This window comes from Micropterus salmoides, unplaced genomic scaffold (genome assembly GCF_014851395.1).
Source record: "Micropterus salmoides isolate LMB-PRFRI ecotype aquatic unplaced genomic scaffold, ASM1485139v1 Ms_hic_scaffold_20, whole genome shotgun sequence".
Taxonomy (NCBI): domain Eukaryota; kingdom Metazoa; phylum Chordata; class Actinopteri; order Centrarchiformes; family Centrarchidae; genus Micropterus; species Micropterus salmoides.
In genome coordinates, this window is record NW_024041151.1 from 19,305,009 (window position 1) to 19,325,386 (window position 20,378).

General features: G+C 38.5%; 1 protein-coding gene across 5 annotated transcripts in view; it reads left to right on the forward strand.

Moving 5' to 3' along the window:
* LOC119915050 (NMDA receptor synaptonuclear signaling and neuronal migration factor) overlaps positions 1-14,971 on the forward strand; it is a 56,838-nt gene extending 41,867 nt beyond the window's left edge. For 4 of the 5 annotated variants that reach the window (XM_038734606.1, XM_038734608.1, XM_038734607.1 and 1 more), the window contains 5 exons: positions 397-467; positions 694-773; positions 1,522-1,624; positions 6,808-6,883; positions 11,270-14,970. In XM_038734606.1, the coding sequence (XP_038590534.1) occupies positions 397-467; positions 694-773; positions 1,522-1,624; positions 6,808-6,883; positions 11,270-11,367 (428 nt within the window). In that variant the 3' untranslated portion in view covers positions 11,368-14,970. Of the gene's footprint in view, positions 1-396; positions 468-693; positions 774-1,521; positions 1,625-6,807; positions 6,884-11,269 lie in introns of all 5 variants that reach the window. The other variant, XM_038734609.1, reaches the window with a different exon arrangement.
* Positions 14,972-20,378: the final 5,407 nt, after the last annotated feature.

Sequence of the window (20,378 nt, forward strand, 5' to 3'; positions counted from 1 at the left end):
AAAAGCACTTACAGTAAATGGTCCCTGGATTTTTCCATGATAATAATGAACCCTGCATTGAATAAAGCTGACACAGAGTCATGTCACTGAAAGGATGTCAGATGATAATTTACACATATAGATTTCACTTTCCATTTGACTGTTTTTCATTGACCTGTGTTTTTGCTTTGACATACACACGGTTGAATTCAAATTAAACAACATCTTACATTAGTGTCTCTGCTGTCTATTACTGCACCTGTACTTGAACTCACCCTCCTGAGAGCGCCTTTGTGTTCACTGTTCACATGTCTCCCTCTCTCAGTACGTTCTTACTTGCCTCTTTTCATTTTCCTTTCTCTTACCGTTCTCGGTCCCCACTGTTCACATCAATCCAACCCTGTTTTTCTCTCACAGAGGAAATAGAAAAGAAGCTCACAGCTTACAGGAGAGGCAGCAAGTTCTGGAGGATGCTCATCTTTTGTCAGGTGAGGAACAATGAGCCAAGGAACCAAAGAAATCCTGCATTTCCTGTAAAACTGTAGGTTCATCTGGCATACATATGCATATACTGCATGCAGTTCCCTGAGGAACCTGCTAGACTGCGATAAGTTCCTGCCTCTGGGATCTAAGCTCTCAAGATTTTAATTAAGAAGAGGCAAACAGGTAGTTGTGATAGAGCTAATTTGTTTTAATCTTGTGGGTGTTTCTTAGGGAGGCCCTGGTCACCTGTATTTATTGAAGAATAAAGTGGCGACCTTTGCTAAGGTGGAAAAGGAGGAGGACATGAGCCAGTAAGTTACCGCTGGACCACTGGGTCTATCTCTGTTATTTATGTATCTATGAATGCTAGTCTTTTCACATGGCTCCTAGAGGCTCCTATCATCAGATATTCTTATACTGTCTTTCTTTTGACAATATCTTCAATCAGAAACTTGGCCATGTGAAAAGACTAGTATTACAGTAGTATTTTATCATTAAGACACCTTAGCTGCATTTTCATTGAGCCTATTATTCTACCAATAATCTGAATATATGCTCAATGAAATAGAAAATGCCTTTCATAATAAACTGGCTCATTCCCAAAGATTCCCAAAAATTTAATTTGTCATTTTGGGCCTTCAAAGAATCAATGATTCTTTCATTTTTACTCTATTCTCAGATTTTTAATACTATTTCGGTCTGTGATTTGATTAAATCAAAGATGTTCCCCTGGGATTTCAATATTCTCTCTACATTTTTCCTTTATGAGCACAACTTACTACTTTTCTGAGTGAAGCATCTCTCCCAGAGGGACACTCTTTGAATAGGATTACTTGTTTCGGAGATATAAACACAGGGCTCACTTTCTGTTCTGTAACTCTGGTAGAATAATATTCTGTTAAAACTGTTGCTTTAGTGTCAAAGTGAGTTACATCTGTTGTTGGCTGTTAGAGCTGTTGGTGAATGTAAACAGGACAGGATCTTTTTATTTTGCTCTTGTGTATTTAATTTCATAGGAACTCTCAGGCCTGTGTAAGTTTAGCCTTTGTCTTTCTTTAGATTCTGGAGGAGGCTTAGTCGCTTTATGAGTAAAGTCAACCCAGAACCCAACCTTATCCACATAATGGGATGCTATGTCCTGGGGAACCCCAATGGAGAGAAGGTATACATACACGGATGCACACAGACACACACATGACATTAGCTCACCGTTACCCTTATTCTGCCAAATAGGACTGAAAACATGAAAGCTCACTTTTAACCCTGAGTTTAAAAATGTATATATAGAACTATATATATATATATATATAAAACTACCTTAAAAATGTATATTAAATCAGCACAAATAAAGAGCCCAACATTTGGTGTCACTCACAGCACAAGCTAATGTAAGGTCTGTATCGTTCAGTTCATAAAGGTGCCACATATACACATTATTTCACAGAAGATGATTATTTAGTGATTAATACACTTGTCAGCCATTAACCGGTCTTGCTTTAGTGTCCAGGTTAACTTCAGTTTTAACCTGGACTCTAAAGCCAAGAAGATGGTGTTTGTTTCCAGTGTGAAACAAAGAAACATTAATTGTTTTAGGTTGTTAGGTTATGTATGTTATGTAAGTAACATAGTTATTTTAACCCAACCCATGATATTTTCCTAAACCTAACCAAGTAGTCTTGGTGACTAAACTGAACCAAATTGTGCCGTTTCACAACATTAACGACTAGATGTATTTTGAAAGTGTAACCAGATGTTGCATATCTATTGTTGCTTACTTGACATCCAAAGGTGTCCAAAAAGAATCCTAAAGGGGTACCAAGGGTGTTAAAAAGTGATGGCATGGAGTCTTGACCAAGCGTCTAGATGTGATGAGTTGGGAGTGAGAATGTGACCTACAACCTAAACAACGAGATAGGTCATTTGTCCATGCCTCCCATATGAACGTTAGCATAGTGACACCGAGTATAACTCCAATTCATATATAACAAGGTCAATGTTGGTTTACATGTTCAAGATGTATGTGTCACACAAATTGATTTAATAACATGCCCAAGGTAGACAGACCTTTTGTTTCCTGTCTTATCATTACAGCGAATACTTCCACACTCACTCCTACCCAATTTTATGTCTGCCTCTCTTAGTCCTCCGTGCTCATTTCCCTGTTTGGTGCCCTCTGCTTTCATATTTCTGTTTCTGTGTCTCTGTCTGATAATCCATCCATATTTTCCTCCTGGCTGTCTCAGTTTCTCCATTACATCACTCTGCGTAATGTTACTCGATGTAGCTACAGCCACAAACATGCTGGGTGATGCTGCACCTCACTCTACCTGACATGAACAAATAACAAAACACATAACCACATACAAAACAGACACACATCCTAACACACACACAAGCTGGCAGACACACATACACACACAGATGCACACCATAGCCAGCAGTGTTTGTCTAACCTAACTGTCTGTTCCAGTCATGTCTGCCAAAATGCTCTGTTACATAAAGTGGATCTCTCAGGGGTTGATGGGCAGTCTGGCAGTGTTCAGAACAGACTGCACATCAGTGATATCTCCACCCCTACAGACAAATACAAACACATGCAGTAGTTTTCAAGAGAGCTTGAATCCAAAACAACAAAATCTTTCAAGGGTTTGGCTTAGTCCCAAGATCCCAAAGTGATATTTCCACATGAGGGGTTTGTCTGCTGTAGTCTTTATAAAACTCTGGTCAGAAAATACAATTAATGAGATTTTACCCTGTACCTCTATAGAAGAACATGTACACACATACACTTTTTAGGATGTTGACATTTTACCAGCGTCACCACCTTGTTTTTAGTGCTCTGATTCTGGGCAATTATAAACCCGTTCTACATAGGCAACTTCACTACATGGTGTATGTGGACACTTACAGTATATCATATGCTGCTGTAACAGCCTCCGCTCTTCCACAAGATTTCAGAACCTGGCTGCAGGGATTTGCTGACATTCAGCCACAGGAGCCTTATTGAGGTTTGCCACTGCAGTTGGGTGGTAAGGCCTAATGTGATTCCATTTAGCAAGGTGCAGCGTAGTTCAGTCAAATGTTTGTTGTAAAATCCTGTCTCGTAGTATATAAACCAATGTCCATTGTTTTACCGTCTGATAAGCCTACAAACTCATGGATCCATTTCTCAAGCCAGACTTTTTGGATCATTTTTCACCATCTCACCAGGACCTGAAACAACATGCCCCCACCAACTTGTGTTGTTTAAATGCATGACTGTTAACCTTTTAACACCTGCTAAGGGACCTAGCCCTAACTATGAAAAACAACCCCAGAACACTGTTGTGTTTTTTGTTTGTTGTATGTGGAGCCCAGGAAGAGTAGCTTCTGCATTAGTGGCAGTTAATGTGGATCTGAATAAGCAAAATGAAACCACAACAAACACATACTTCTGGCCATATAGTGTATTTTACTAATCGTGAGTTTTTGTTTAACATGACTTTTTTAAACATTTTTTAATCATATTACCTCCATCTAGCCTGTCTCTGTTTGCCAGAGTTTAAATGGAGTCAGCTTGGATCACTGTTCAATCCATTATTAAACAGTAAACGTTTAAATGTTGCCAAATGTTGCACTCCAGGCAGCATAAAACAAACACTTGTGAACACAAGAGCAAGACTTAAATTAATAACAGCCAGGAAGTTTTTTGTAAATACCAAAGCAGCATGTTGAGCTAAAGCTTCATGACTGCAGATGTGAAAGCAAACCACACACACCAAGTGTCTCAAGTCACATAATGTAACTTCATATACACACATTCACCTACTGATATATTTTCATATACTGCAGTTGTGCTTCAATCCTGATATAATATGATAAAGTTTAAATTTAAGCTTATAAATATTGACACGAGCCTGCAGCCATGGTAGAGTGGTTTGACTTCAACAGAGAGGTAAATTAAACCACCCACTCTCTGTTTGAAATGTTAAAACATAATGGTTAATTCATGATTCATAAAATCACTCAGCATTTATCAAAAGGGGTCTAGCTTAGTGAGCACAACAAAAGCTGACTCTGTTATGTTAATTCCCCATTGAAATGACTGTCATTTCATTTAAGAAGTAAAAATGTATTGCATTTCTCTCAGATTTGAATGTGATGGAAGAAATAGGTGTATAAATATATGTATAGTATGTATATATATTGCAGCTCTGTGATTCATATAAAAACATAGTTAAAAGTCTGTAATGTGATGTGGATGTGGCTGCACTTCAGTAAAAGAGACCACCACACACAAACGTAGTATTTGTTGTTTGGAAACACAGTTTGGAGGATGCATGAATGAAAACAGAGGCTCAGGATGGAGAACAGTAGGTGAGCAGGTCAGAGAGGCAGTGACCTAGTTTTCAAGCTAAGTTTTGGTTTTGTCAGCACAAAATCTGCATCAGTCTTGGCAGCAACAGCCACCGAGAGCTTGTAGGAAGCCACGTAGGACAGAAAGGAAACTGCCCAACTTGCAATGCATTATTTGAGATTTGTCAGTTGCCTCCAGCTCTGTCTGCACTACAGACTCCAACCATTCTCTCCTCCACGTTGGGTATCTAGTCATCTTCTTTTATCTTTTTCAAAGGACTGCTAGCACACATGGAATGAATGCTGCTTTACCACCTCCATTTTAACATAACAGTAAAATAAACAGAGGCGGTCTGTGGATCATCCGACCATTCAATATTGCATTCAATCTGACAAATGAATAACGGGTCAGAATTTAATTTATTCGTTTTTTTTGTCCACTTTAATGGAGGATGTGTTTTCTTGTTTTGTTCTTGAAATAGGTAATCTAAAAAACAATAAAACCAAATATCAGGCCCTATAGTTTTATTTCTATTTTTCTGTTATTTTGTTCTGCACGGTTTGAACGCAGATTCAAATAAAAAATTTGTGAAGCATTTTTGAAATTTCAAAAAATGAAAATAAATTGTAATGAAGAATTGTAAGAGTGACCAAGTGTACATAAATAGCAATTTCCTACTGATGTCATAAACACACACACACACACACTGGTCTAACAATGCCTGTATGATTGTTATGCAGGTCTGTCGACACTGGTGAACCGGAAACTAGAGGTTAATATCTGCCAAAAACACTAAATCTCATGAGAAATCATGAAAATGTTTGATAGTATTCCACTTTTGCACTCTGCGTGCTCCCCATGAGGTGTATGCAGCAGTCACTTTCAGCGCATGTGCACAGTAAAGAAGAGTTAGAAATCCACATATCTCAATAACAGAAATTAGACTTGTTTTTTAGGTTTTCTGTTTCAGTTTATTATCCACAGTAAAAAATTGACCCATTTTTGTTTGCTAGATTGAACAGAATAATGATGAAGAATGATGGGATCATATACGGACCAAAGGCACATTTGGCCTTTGATTTCTCTGACAGGGTGGTGTCGAGATCCCTCATGACTAAATTCAAGCGAGGAATCAATGAGCTTCAATTTTTTATGTGCACAGCAGTGAGGAAAGGAGCTGCAGAAGAAATGACTGAAAAACCTCATATCGCACCACCGATCCAATTTAAAAAGTCATTATGTAATTAGGACTGCAACCAATGATTATTTTCACTACTGATTTATTTATTTAACTGATAGAATAATGGCGTAGTCTGGGAATCACCCATCACATGTTCCTAGATCACAAAGGGATATCTACACATAGTCCAAGATACCAAAATATCCCATCTACAATGATATAATACTGAGTATAATTCTCAAGTTCTCATATAAGAGAAGCTGTAATCTGCAAATGCTTCACTTGTTTAGTTGATGAGTGACTTAAACTATTAAATGTTTATCAAAATGTTCAAATCCACTTATCATTTCATATCGAAACTGTCATATTGTGGTAGTTGTGTTATGAGAGAAAACCCACTGCAGGACTACAAATGCAAACTATCAGCTAGCATCTCAAATCCTTATAATTTACAGATAAGTTCACTGAATGATTTTTATCTTCTTCCTTTTAATTTCCTGAACATGGGACTTTGCTTGGACTATGATACTAACTGGGGTCCTACTTTAAACCTTTTAACAAGCTCAGAGGCAGAGAGGTTATATGAAGAAAAAATGACCACCTTTGCATCTTGTTCTCTCACTGCATTACCAGTCCTCCTTGGTACCTACTCAAGAAGAAATGTGCATATGTCTCTTTGGCAGTAATGAGCTATATACATTGCCATGTGTGTTTGTGTGTGTTTGTATATGTGTGCGTGTTGTGTCTGATGATGCAGGATCCTCTGCTGCGAGTGTATCCAAGTGCAGTCGGATTAATTGGTATTTGCTTTCTTATCTCGGCCCAACAGCTGTTCCAGAAATTAAAGAATCTGATGAGGCCTTATTCTGTCGAGTTTGAGTCACCGCTGGAGCTGTCTGCACAGGGTGGGTCAGAACACAGGCCGATCACAGGGACGCACACACACACATACAATCTTCACATCCGGTATGAAATGACGAAGACAAATCCATATGTCCAGCATTAAGTGTGTCACTTGCTGTTTTACTTTTGTTTTTAAAATACTCTTGCATGCTCATTTGCTCTCTCTCTCCCCCTTATCCTCCCTATTTGGGTTTTTTTTTGACACGGTGTTTCATATTTCAGTGTGAATTTATCAAATAGACTTCACACACACGCACATTTTGTGCACAGCACCCACCAAGCAGGAGAAATAAGTCACGGTAGTTTGCACTCTCTTAAGACCCACTCTTCTCCTCACTAGCTGCAGGTGAGATTAGGGGCATACAGTACTCTCTATTCAGCACAATATTCAGTATTTCAAAAGCCTGTCCTCAATTCTGGGAGCAATAGGAAACTACTGCTTGTTACACACAGATCTAGACCTCCTCTTTTTTAGCTCTTCACTTTGATTAAATGTTTTCCACAGAGACATGTTTCTCTCCTGACCTGTACTCTTCGTGCACCAACAAGTACATCTCCTGCTACGTACCTGTCCATTACAGGCAGTCCTGCACCCCTGATGACCTACAATTTACACATAACAACATAGGCAGAAAAAAACTCCCAACAAGGCTTCAACTAATCCTCAACTCAAACCACACTAAACTTTTGTCCTACACAAATCAATCCTGTCTCCTACAAATTATGTTTATATACTACTAATTCTTAGCAAATATATTTTGAGGCTAACGCAATGCCACCTGAATTACCATTTGCATCAACACAATCAAGAAATGCTGTTAAACGTATCTGGAAAGTAGTAAAAATTTGACATTCAAGCTATTTGCAAATAATTAATTCAGCTTTTGCAGTACAATATCCACATGTTTTTTTTATCAATCAATCAAAATTTATTTATAGAGCACTTTACAGTCCAAGTGGAAACAAAGTGCTGTACAGTAAAACAATAAATGAATACATAAAAGACACTAAAGACAAAGCTCCCACGACGCATAAAATACAAATAAAAACAATACAATAAAACAATAAAATCAATACAACTAAAACAAGAAATGTCAACTTCAGTTTTCAAAGGCCAGAGAAAACAGACAGTGAAGATGCCTGTCTAATGTGCAGAGGTAGATCGTTCCACAGTTTAGGAGCTGCTACAGCAAAAGCTCCGTCCCCTCTGTGCTTGCGCTTGGTTTTGGGCACACTTAGGAGCAGTTGATCGGCTGACATGAGAGAACGGGTGGGTCTATTGGCATGTAGCAGCTCAGAGATGTAGGGTGGAGCAAAGCCATTAAGACACTTAAAAGCAAATAAAAGAATCTTAAAATGGATCCTATGCTGTACAGGCCGCCAATGGAGTGAGGCTAAAATGGGGGAAATATGCTCATATTTACACATTCCAGTTAAAAGATGAGCTGCAGCGTTCTGTACCATCTGGAGACAAGCAATAGAGGACCCACTGACCCCCACGTACAGTGCATTACAGTAATCTAACCGAGTGGCAACAAAGACGTGGATTACTGTTTGGAGATAGGCAAGAAATTAGCGAGGTCTTCAGGATCCAGACCAGGTTTTTTAATTACAGGTTGCACTACTGCATGTTTAAAAGGTTCAGGTACCACCCCTGAGGAAAGGCTACTATTTAAAATTGCAATAATAGATGGCCCTATAGTAGGGAGAACCTCCTTAAAAAGTCGAGGAGGGACAATATCATTTGGAGACCCTGAGGGCTTCAAATGAGAACAGTCTTCTGTAAAACAGACAAAGTCACAGGTTCAAACTTGACAAATGGTGGTTAGGAACTCACATCAAATGCTTGGTGGAAAACACATACTATATTCCTGCTAATGATTTTAATATTATATGCTGCAGCAGTTTTTTGTTTGCTGATATAAAAATGGAAAATCCTGTCCATATATTGTTTTTGCATAACAAAGAAACTCAAAACAGGTCGTCAAATACAGACCATTTGTCACGGCCCTCAGCATCTCATACAGACACGCAAGGCACCCTTTAGTGACTATGAAACACACAGGGCTGCCAGAAAGCCTTTACACTGCAAAAAGTGAGCTCTCAAAAATAAGGGAAAAAAGAATTAAAATGGGGGAAATATTACTTAAAATAAGCAAAATTATCTGCCAACAGAACAAGAATATTTCATTTGGACAAAAAAACATGAAAAAGTGAAATTCTCTAACATAAAAGCTGCCTGGTAAGAAGAAATATCTCGTCAGACAAAAAACAAGTATATTTTACCTTCAATTAAGATAATTAATCTTACTTAGATTTTAGTTTTTGCAGTGTAGGAAGTCAAATGACTTACTATATGGAGCCAAAAAGTCTACATAAGATGGTGGTTTGGTCGGATAACAAACACAGGACTTTCAGCAAGGAGACAGATGTTTGTGTCCCGTGTGACACCAAAAGTCAATGTTGACCTATTGAATGTATTAAGTTACATAATGTTGAGTCATAGGATGTATTTATTTTACTTATTTCAACCCGAACCATGAACTTCTCCTAAACTTAACCAAGCACTTTTGTTACCTAAACCTGACTAAGCTGCAACCATTTCACAACATTAACCACGTGTTAAGAATGCATCTCATACAGACAGTAGAGGGTACCATATGCATCTGAACCCTTTAGCGTCACCTTTAGGCACTGAGGGGCGTAACAAAGCATCACTATTACAGGTGCCGGTCATATAAGTAGAATATCATCAAAAAGTTGATTTATTTCAGTAATTCCATTCAAAAAGTGAAACTTGTATAATTTATACATTCATTCCACACAGACTGATATATTTCCAGTGTTCATTCCTTTTAATTTTGATGATTATAACTGACAACTAATGAAAACCCCCAAATCAGTATCTCAGAAAATTAGAATATTGTGAAAAGGTTCAATATTGAAGACACCTGGTGCCACACTCTAATCAGCTAATTAACACAAAACACCTGCAGAGGCCTTTAAATGGTCTCTCAGTCTAGTTCTGTAGGCTACAAGACTACTGACTTGACAGCTGTCCAAAAGACAACCACTGACACCTTGTACAAGGACGGCAAGACACAAAAGGTCATTGCTAAAGAGGCTGGCTGTTCACAGAGCTCTGTGTCCAAGCACATTAATAGAAAGGCGAAGGGAAGGAAAAGATGTGGTAGAAAAAAAGTGTACAAGCAATACGGATAACCGCACCCTGGAGAGGATTGTGAAACAAAACCCATTCAAAAATGTGGGGGAGATTCACAAAGAGTGGACTGCAGCTGGAGTCAGTGCTTCAAGAACCACCATGTACAGACGTATGCAAGACATGGGTTTCAGCTGTCGCATTCCTTGTGTCAAGCCACTCTTGAACAAGACACAGTGTCAGAAGCATCTTGCCTGGGCTAAAGACAAAAAGGACTGGACTGCTGCTGAGTGGTCCAAAGTTATGCTCTCTGATGAAAGTAAATTTTGCGTTTCCTTTGGAAATCAAGGTCCCAGAGTCTGGAGGAAGAGAGGAAAGGCACAGAATCCACGTTGCTTGAAGTCCAGTGTAAACTTTCCACAGTCAGTGATGGTTTGGGGTGCCATGTCATCTGCTGGTGTTGGTCCACTGTGTTTTCTGAGGTCCAAGGTCAACGCAGCCGTCTACCAGGAAGTTTTAGAGCACTTCATGCTTCCTGCGGCTGACCAACTTTATGAGGATGCAGATTTCATTTTCCAACAGGACTTGGCACCTGCACACAGTGCCAAAGCTACCAGTACCTGGTTTAAGGACCATGTTATCCCTGTTCTTAATTGGCCAGCAAACTTGCCTGACCTTAACCCTATAGAAAATCTATGGGGTATTGTGAAGAGGAAGATGCGATACGCCAGACCCAACAATGCAGAAGAGCTGAAGGCCACTGTCAGAGCAACCTGGGCTCTCTTAACACCTGAGCAGTGCCACAGACTGATCGACTCCATGCCACGCCGCATTGCTGCAGTAATTCAGGCAAAAGGAGCCCCAACTAAGTATTGAGTGCTGTACATGCTCATACTTTTCATGTTCATACTTTTCAGTTGGCCAACATTTCTAAAAATCCTTTTTTTGTATTGATCTTAAGTAATATTCTAATTTTTCGGAGATACTGAATTTAGGATTTTCATTAGTTGTCAGTTTTAATCATCACAATTAAATGAAATTAACATTTGAAATATATCAGTCTGTGTGTAATGAATGAATATAATATCCAAGGTTCACTTTTTGAATGGCATTACTGAAATAAATCAACTTTTTGATGATATTCTAATTATATGACCAGCACCTGTAGACAACCTGGGAATGAAAAGGTTGGTGATTATAACTTTTTCTGTCCATTTTTTCAAAACAGGCAAAGAGATGATTGAGATGTACTTCGACTTCCGCCTCTACCGACTTTGGAAGACACGCCAGCACTCCAAACTCTTGGACTATGAGGATTTTTTGTGACGAAGAAAGCAGGACAATGGGTGCAGCGGAGCCCTCCAGTGCCACGAGGAACCTGTTAAAACTAATTCCAATGACTGAACATCGCTCTACTGCAGTGCTCGACCCCGTCAACTCAATATAAACAGTCATACCTGCTTTCATGCGGGAGAGGACTGGGAGAGGAGGAAGAGGGAGGACAGGACATGGAGGCTGAGGACAAATAAAAGTATGCTGTGCCTCTGCTCCTCCTCATTTTCAGAGTAAGGATCAAAGACTAACAAGGAGGGCAGAAGAAATGCTTGAAAGAAAAAATGAGGAAAAAGCAGAGACAAGTAGACTGTTCACGTCTTGGTCACCAACTCTCTTTGCCTCTCGAGTTTGAAAGCAAAAAAGAATCAAAAATTTAAATGTGTAAAAAAGAAATATCATTTTAGTCACACCTCTGTTGTAAGGACATACTTTTTGAGGCTGATGTGCTTCAGAAAAATTGTTGAAACTTATTCTGTCATAATGTGGTTCTGTGTTTTGACTGGACCTCTCAGATAATCTCAGACCCCGGAGACATACATATACATAAATAACCCATATGTTGATGTGTGTATATATATATCACATGAATATATTAGCATAGCTTAGTCATGCAAATAATACTCCATATGAGAATAATGATGCATCACTTATTTTTGATGTGCATTGTTGTGCAGTTTCATATGGAAATACTTTGGAATAACTCAGGTTTTAGCCATGAAGTAATTAATATGTTTGTCTATTATATCAAGATATTGTAATCTTCATCGCCATCACCTGGAATGAATGTATTATTTCTCTAGAAATGTATCTTTGGTCTGAGGAATTGAGCTTCATGTTTTGGTAACAAACTAAAAAGTATAATCTGCTGATTTTGTGTGTGGGTGGGGGTGTGTGGGTGTGTTTTCCATGTTAAAAACATGCAGATGTGATGTGTGTATTTTTTTCTTTCTGCTTCTCTGTTAAAGCAAAAGTAATTGTTTATCACCTTCATCCCCCATTTTTTTCTCTCTATCTGTCACATACACTCAAAAGACAAAAGACATTCTTGTATGATTCATGATGTCAAGAGGGATGTAACAGCCATCCAACTGCTCCTACCCCTGTACTGTAAGAGTTGCCCTAATGGTCCCTCCTGCTCCTTTGCAGAAGGTTCAGGCCACTTAGTCGGCCCCTGTCAACAGTGCCAGCTGCTCTCACTATCTGCCAAACACTCTTGGCTTCTTTTGATGGCAGCCAAACGAGCTTCCGCCACCTCTCACTTCACTGGGCTGTTGTCCAGTCTGAGGACCAGAGTTCTGTGAATTAAACAGATCTGCCAGGAGTTTAAGCTGTTAACAGCCATCTGCTGCCCATACCAGGTGTTAAAAGGCCAGAAATATGCACTGAGTGTTTGCCTGTGTCCAAGACTGTCGCACTACGACCTGACCTGTCTCATATAGATTGAAGATGGTTAAATGTGGAGAGAAGCAGCGGAGCCTACTGCTGGACAGCAATCTGAAACAATGTAAAAGTGCTCACACACACACACACACAAAGGGCTGTGATGAAAAGAAATGTTAAGAAATCTATAAATCAGGACAAAATTAAAGGGGCACTTTTACAAATGAAGTCAGTTTATGTCGTTCACTCGTCATGCCTGTGTAAACATTTGTATGATATCTTCTTTGGGGGAAGATTTTTACAGTTATCTCAGCTTCCACTTGAGACTTCAAACTTAGAACAGAAAGCCTGCTTTAAAAACTGGCAGGGTTATTATCATAAACAGAAACTGAAACAAAAAACAAAAGATATCCTTTAAGTTAAACTAAAACTAAAGTGATTATAAAACAAGTTGAAATTTCACAATAAGGTATCACAGTTAATTTAATGTCATTTTGCAACACAAGGTTGCACAGTGAGACGAAAGATGTAGTCCCTTCATGGAATACAATACATGGAACATATACACAAATATTTGAATTAGAAGCATTTAGTTGTTAATTTTGTACATGTATTTTGTATGTATATGTAGCTACATACGTCTGCCACGTCATACCTGGCCCTAACAAAAACAAAATAAAACTACTGCAACCGAGTGGCAACAAAGGCGTGGATTACTAAAAACTAAATATACAACCTTTCTGAAACTAAAATGACATCTAATAGTCAGAACTAAAAGAAAAGAAAAAATTATTGAACATTGAAAACTGTTATCACCTTGCAAACTGGTAGCATGGAGTTTGAAAGATGCAGAGACAGGGAAAGTGGAATGAAAGACGCTATTGTTCTATGGGAAGTGTAGGATTCAGGGTTTCTGGGACTTGAATCATACTTCATACTAAGTCAGGATATCTAAGCATTTGTTGCTTTGATTTTTTGTCTAAAAGCATCACTATTTAATGGTAACACTAAATCTCTTAGTACTCTTAGTATTTTTATGTTTTGGTTTTGTATTCAGCAGAACAATAATCAAATTTGCCTAATGTAACAACAACTAAACTTAAACTGAATTTAACTTAACACTGCTATCCACTTTTTATGTTGTCCGTAAGGCAGCAATCCAAAGAAGCGTCACTAAGTCACACCACTCCACTGCAGTGTCCCACAACGACATCAGCCCCTGAATTTCAGCAAACCGTTTGATTTTGTTGTTCTGTGTTTGCATAGGTGATGGCTAAGCAGAAAGTTTGTGCATGAGGAAAAGATTTAATTTATTTAATAGATTTCAGTGGTCCTAGCCCTGCATAACACACACACACACACACAGTTGTGAATGTGTTAATATTTGGAGCATTATGTGCAGACTTTTTTGTGTTAAAGTCAACCAGTCTCACTGGAGTGCTCCCTATCTCTCTACTAACAGAACTCTGTTTTAAATTTGCCCCCTCTCTGACATTGCAGTGCCGGCCTACAGTTTGTCTAGCACAGGCAAGTGCTCTCTCAGCCTGAGTCACGCAGTTTCACTACAAATCTAAAATTTAACAGTTACGCAACCTGTAATAACATTGAGCCATTTTAATTCCAGCAGAAGCATAAAGCTGCCAAATTATCATAGATGTTGCCCTCAGCTGCTGGGTTGAACTGAATATTTTTATTTTCAGATCAGAAACATGGACATTGGTTAATTTAAAGCAAAGCAACGATGTAATGGATTCAGTCAGTTCATTAGGTGTTGAAAAAAATCAATCTCATATCCAGTCTATAAAGAAATGACCGTGATATGAAGAGCATTCTGACTCAGGAGTTTGAGAGAGCTTTCTTGTTTCCTTCTTCAGCAAAAAAACATAAACATAATTTCACTGGAAATCTAATTAAAGATGCAAATGTGTCTATTTGTCGCTGTCAGTCTGTGTTGTACTATTTGCCTTTTCATTTCATTTCCCATATTGTGAAAACCAAACAAGAAACAAGCAAGTTGTGGTTTGTCCTTTTGTTTCATTAAAATATTAAGTTAAGCTAAGACAGAGATACTGCTGTTTGTTAGGAATGATTTTAGTATTACTTTTACTCTGACAATTATTTAAAAGAGCAGATGAAACTCCGCTATCACTCCTTCATCACTACTTTTTATTGCATGATTGAACAAAGTTCTGTACTCCAGGATCCTTGCTCTTTTCACACATTAGAGTTGTGACGTAATCATGGCTGTAACATCCTAATAAAACCAGCCAACTACCACACATACAGGCATGTTTCCATTTAGGATGTGCCATGCACAAGGTTCTGCATTATAACAGCCATTTTAGGTTTAAAATAAGATATAACTTTATTAATCCCCCATAGGGAAAATTTGGGAATTTTAGAGAACATCTTAATGAAACACCCTGATCAAAATGCTCCAACTGCTCTAGTCCATTTTGAATTAGCATAATTATGGTTCATTACATGTTAACTTCCTAGTAGATACAGCAGGACTAAACAAGAGTATCTGACTAGATGCATTTGTGTGTTAAGAATTCCACTTGCATTTAACAGAATTTAACCATGTGGTCATTAAGGAGTCAATACGCAAGTGAAATAAAAAGCATGTTTATAAGAGGCTTTCTATACATTTGACTGATTCACGCAAAGCTACAGCAGAATGGCGAAAAGTGGAAACAAGAGGCTAGTTTGAAATGAAAAGGAGAACATCTAAAAAGATGGTTAAACGCATATGTTTCTCTGCAGCCTCAGTACCAGAAATTAATTAGAAGTACAGGGAGACAGAATGTCATGGATTGGGGCGCTGAGTGCAGACTGGGGCGAAGACCCAAATGCAGACAATGGCAAGGCGAGGAGGTTGCAGTCCAAAAATGTTTATTAACTCAAAAAACTAACTTAAACCGGCTTACAAGGAGCTCGAGGCAAAGTCCAACAAAGGTAGTCCAGAACACAAGGCAATCCAAAACACAGGGAATAATCCAGAACTAGGAAGACAAGGAACAGGCAGGAACACTCAACTTTAGACGCAAGGACGTGACAAAGACTGGAGCGACAAGCAGGCATACATATACACAGGGACTAACGAGCGGGGCGGGAGCAACACAGTGAGCGGGATCAGGGCTAACGAGGCAGAGAGACAAGCAGGTAAGCAGAGAGACAGCAGGGGGGAAACAGAGAGAACAGTAGACAAGCAGACATGGGGCAGAGTGAATAACCAAAAAGACAGAAACACACACGTTACAAAGAACCAGAACCTAAATGAGAACACAGAACTAGAACCCAGAGTACAGAGGAGACCAAATCACAATAATACAAACAAGGACCAGGAATGATTACCAAAACATGAACTAAGGACATGGAACTAAACTCAGACTCCCAAACAAGACACACAGACAGGATCATGACACAGAAAGAGAAATATGCAGACAAAAACAACATGTTCTGTATTTTGAAGTATTGTGCCTTGCCTTTCATGCACTCTGCCTTGTGTGCACTGCTTTTCCACCTCCATTTTGCTTCTTCTTTTTTCCTCCACTTGAATTACAATGGTGAATTAATTAATATTCAACACCAAGCCATTTTCACAGTCTACAGTATGTCCTGATATTCTTGAGGCTTTGAGTTCCTTATGTCAACATACATTGATCAACTACAGGATAGCGAAAAATGCTGAGTGAGAATGCATAAACATATGTGTGTAAACATGCTGTTAGCACAGACAACTTATGGAAGCGAGTGTCCCACAATAAGAGGAGCACTTAAAGATGTTCTTATCTTAAGCTGTTCTCTTGAGTCTTTCAAAGTCAAAAAGCATCTCTGCATTGCACATCGTGAGTCTACAAACTGCAGAGTGCATGAAAAGGCAGCATCTGGTTTAACTTTGATGAATATGGATCTGGTACTAGAGTGTATGTTTTATAGAATTGGTATTTGGATCTGCACTAACCAGTCCAACCAAAATGAGTTACCTTCTCTGTCTCTCTTTCTCTGTGAATATACATTAGTTGTCAGTCTGGGTATAAAATTAGCACCAGACAATTTGATGGTCTGTTGTCCATCAGTGTCTAGTCAATGCATTTGATACACAAAGAGTTAGCAGCTTAACAGGTCAGTCTTTCTCTACTACAGGCCAAATGCGAGAGTCGGAGAGACTGTCAGCAAGAAACATTTATTGTCATTTCCATTCAGTCACGTGTGAGGCTGATAATTCCTGAGCAATGGGTTTACAAAATTTCAGTTTTCCCTAAAACATTTAACCCAATAAATCATTTCTGATCTTTAAAAGACACCATGGTCATATTCTGGGTTGTTCAATAATGAATTCAAAATCAGACGATATAAATAATACAAATAATGTATAAATAATATAAACATATTCTGCCAGTAGAAATGACTCCTGTGCTTCTGAGCAGGACACACCCAGAAATCAAATGTATGTGGACCATCTATTCACATTGCAGTTAAATGTGGAGATCATGCTAAATCCACTCTGGGAGCGAGTGAAGGAAATATATGGAGTATGCAAATCACTTCCTATCTGAAAGGGACTTCAAGCAGCACAGAGCGATCGAACTGGGCAGGAAGTCAGGTACAGAACGGCATAGATTTTCAAAATAAAACACCCTGTGCCGACTACTGATTGTAAAACAACAATGAACACAATTACAGTTTTTCGTTTTGGCACAGTTCTCAAATCAACCTTAACATTTGCAAAACACTAAGTGCATTTCTCTAAACAGATCATGTAAACAGCACAACACAGTGGATTACGTACAAAAGCCCATAACTTTCTCAGAATCCTTAATCTATCTCTCAAAAGTAAATATCTGTGTCAGTGAACATGTCAGTGCCATCAGAATGACAAGTCCTTGTTTACGAACAAGATGGTCAAAATGTTTAGCCATTTGTCAATAGAACAGTGGACTATTTTCTGATTTACAGTAAACTAAGGTTGGGATGACTGACTGAAAATTCACAATGCTCACTTTATCTGGATGGCATATATCAGTTTCAACAGTACAAATTAATGCATTGCAAGAGATTGGACAGGATACACAGTTGTGCTTTTAATGTTTACCCGTTATTTGTGACAGAGCATGTCGTTGTGATACAGATTAGAAAAAGACAAGACAATGAATTGAAAACAAAATACTAAATTAGAAATGTGAGCATGGGAAACACCCCTTAAGGCTGATGTTCCTGTCTGTGCAATATTACAGTTTTTCTCAATTGATTTGGCTCATGCACTGAAACAAACTTAAAATTATCAAAACGTTAAGTACAATCCTCACACTACGTGGGGCATTCAGCACACCACTCTATGTGACCTGCAAAAGGTGATTAATCAATCAAAAGAATTAACTCATCCATCATTGTAATCAAAACAAAAGGTTCCTTTATCATTGCTTAGATCAAGACAGTCAAAATGCAAAGACATCTTGTCAAATGACAGTGAACTCTAAAAGTGTGATAGTTACCCACTATGTAATATTGTCCAATTGCTAATATAGTTTTTCTTAGGCAGCTGAATAGTACTGATGTCAGCCACGGCACACACTATACTTTAAACAAAACATTTATTTGACGACACTGCAGACTGGCTCTGATTAGGTTATACACTATCTGACCAGCCTCTTAGGACATGGCTGATTATATGGTCTAAAACTGTTGCCTGTATCTCATTTGAGATTTATCCGTGTCTTTGCCTTTCTCTGGCTCTTCTTCTTCCTCTGTGCCCCCATTCCATCTTCCTTTCCCCCTCACCCTCACCATACCACCCCGCACTCTAATGCCTCTTCCTCTTGCACGGGCAGACTCTTGCCCCTGTCTCCTGCATGCTCCATATTCCACAGCTGTAACACTGAGTCTTACCCTTGCAGTATTAATGTGTTTGAGAACTGATTGGTTATGAGTTTCCCCTGTCAGCTAAATTGGACTGCAGTTGTTTTGCTCATAACTGTGAAGAAATTGATTTGTTCCCCATCTAGCCTAAGTCTATCCATCTGACAACTTTTACAACAACACCACATAACTATTATTTATCTGGTATATATTTGACAGGTTATTGACTGTATTTGAGAGGAATATGATTCAATACCATACAAATGCAAAGTATTCTTGCTTTGGCAATTGTGCCAAAGCAAGTATAAATGACTACAGTCATGTGAACATCTGACCTAATGTTCATAATAATAGTCTAGTATTATATAGTTTGACAAAGTTTAATAGTCATTCGACGATTGTTCCAAAGCGATTAGCACAAAAGCTATCTTGCCTCAACTGCTGAGTATCTATGGGATCAAGTGACATAATCATGACACCATAGGCATCCAGGAACTGACCTAAACCTAAACAAGTAAACTAAGAAGGAGGGTGATCAAATCGTGCTGGTTGATGCTATTCCAAACATATTTGTGCATCACCCTGAGCCCAAGAGGAGGAAGGGTCCCCATGTGACAGGTGCGACAGAACCTTCAGTACATGTTCATGGTGGAAATTTATTTTCCTAAAATGAACTTTAGTATGAATAATGTGAAGTCATAATTTATAAAATATTTCTAATTTCAATGACCAGCTTACACAACCTCCCTGTAACTTTGACAATGCCATGAGAGATGTCAAAAAATGAAAAGGGATAATCAGGGATGAGAGGACAAGGATGGTAAAGACTGAGGAAATTGAGAGGGACATCCAAGGAGCCATTGAGCCAGTAACCAGTGTGAAAGGTCTGATGGGAGACTTAGAAATACAAAAAGACAAGACAAGAAGGACTGCTGTGGGAAAAACGTGTTTTAAAAAAGTCATGTTGTTTCATGGTAAAAAAACAAACAAAATTGTCATGGTAAAGCAATTTGCTGCATTTTTTTCCTAAAGATCAGATAAAAGTGGTCAGTATGAAGAGTAGGAGCGTTTGTCGATACTAAGTCCGTCAACTTCGAACTTCTGTACTTGGTAGTTTGGACTTGAGAGGATGCAGTACATATTGGATGAGCAAAGGATTTGTTGATGTCACCATCTCAGCTTGTCTTGGCAATGCATCTACTCTGGTTACCATTACTATTATGCATATTTAAAATTAAGCAAAATATTGTATTTATGGTGGTCGCTCTGATCAGTGTGCTTTTTTGTTTCATTCAGTTTAATTCTGTATAAAATCTTCTTGTTTGTGTCAACTACAGTTTCTGTTGCTGTTGAACTGTACTGCGTTATACTGAGAGGTTTGTAATATTTGTCCATCCCCATTCATATGGAATGGGCAAACACCATTTCAAAAACAGATGACATAAAAAACATTATAAACATGCTGAGGTTAACATTTTTTCCAGTGCTCTTGTATGACATTACATTAGCTTTATATACATAGGTCTACCTCATAAACTGGCAAGTACAGGGGAGGTTCAATACTTTTAACAGTTTAATTATTGAAATAGGTTAGTCTACATGCAACATACGTACTTGTTGTTTGTCTTGGTTCTCAGTCTGACAAGCCTTGTGCAGTAAACACATAAAACATTAACGCAAGATGTACCTGGACCTCATCTGTGTCACATACATCATTAACAGGGTGGTGATGGCGCATAGATAATGCTGCCTTGATAATG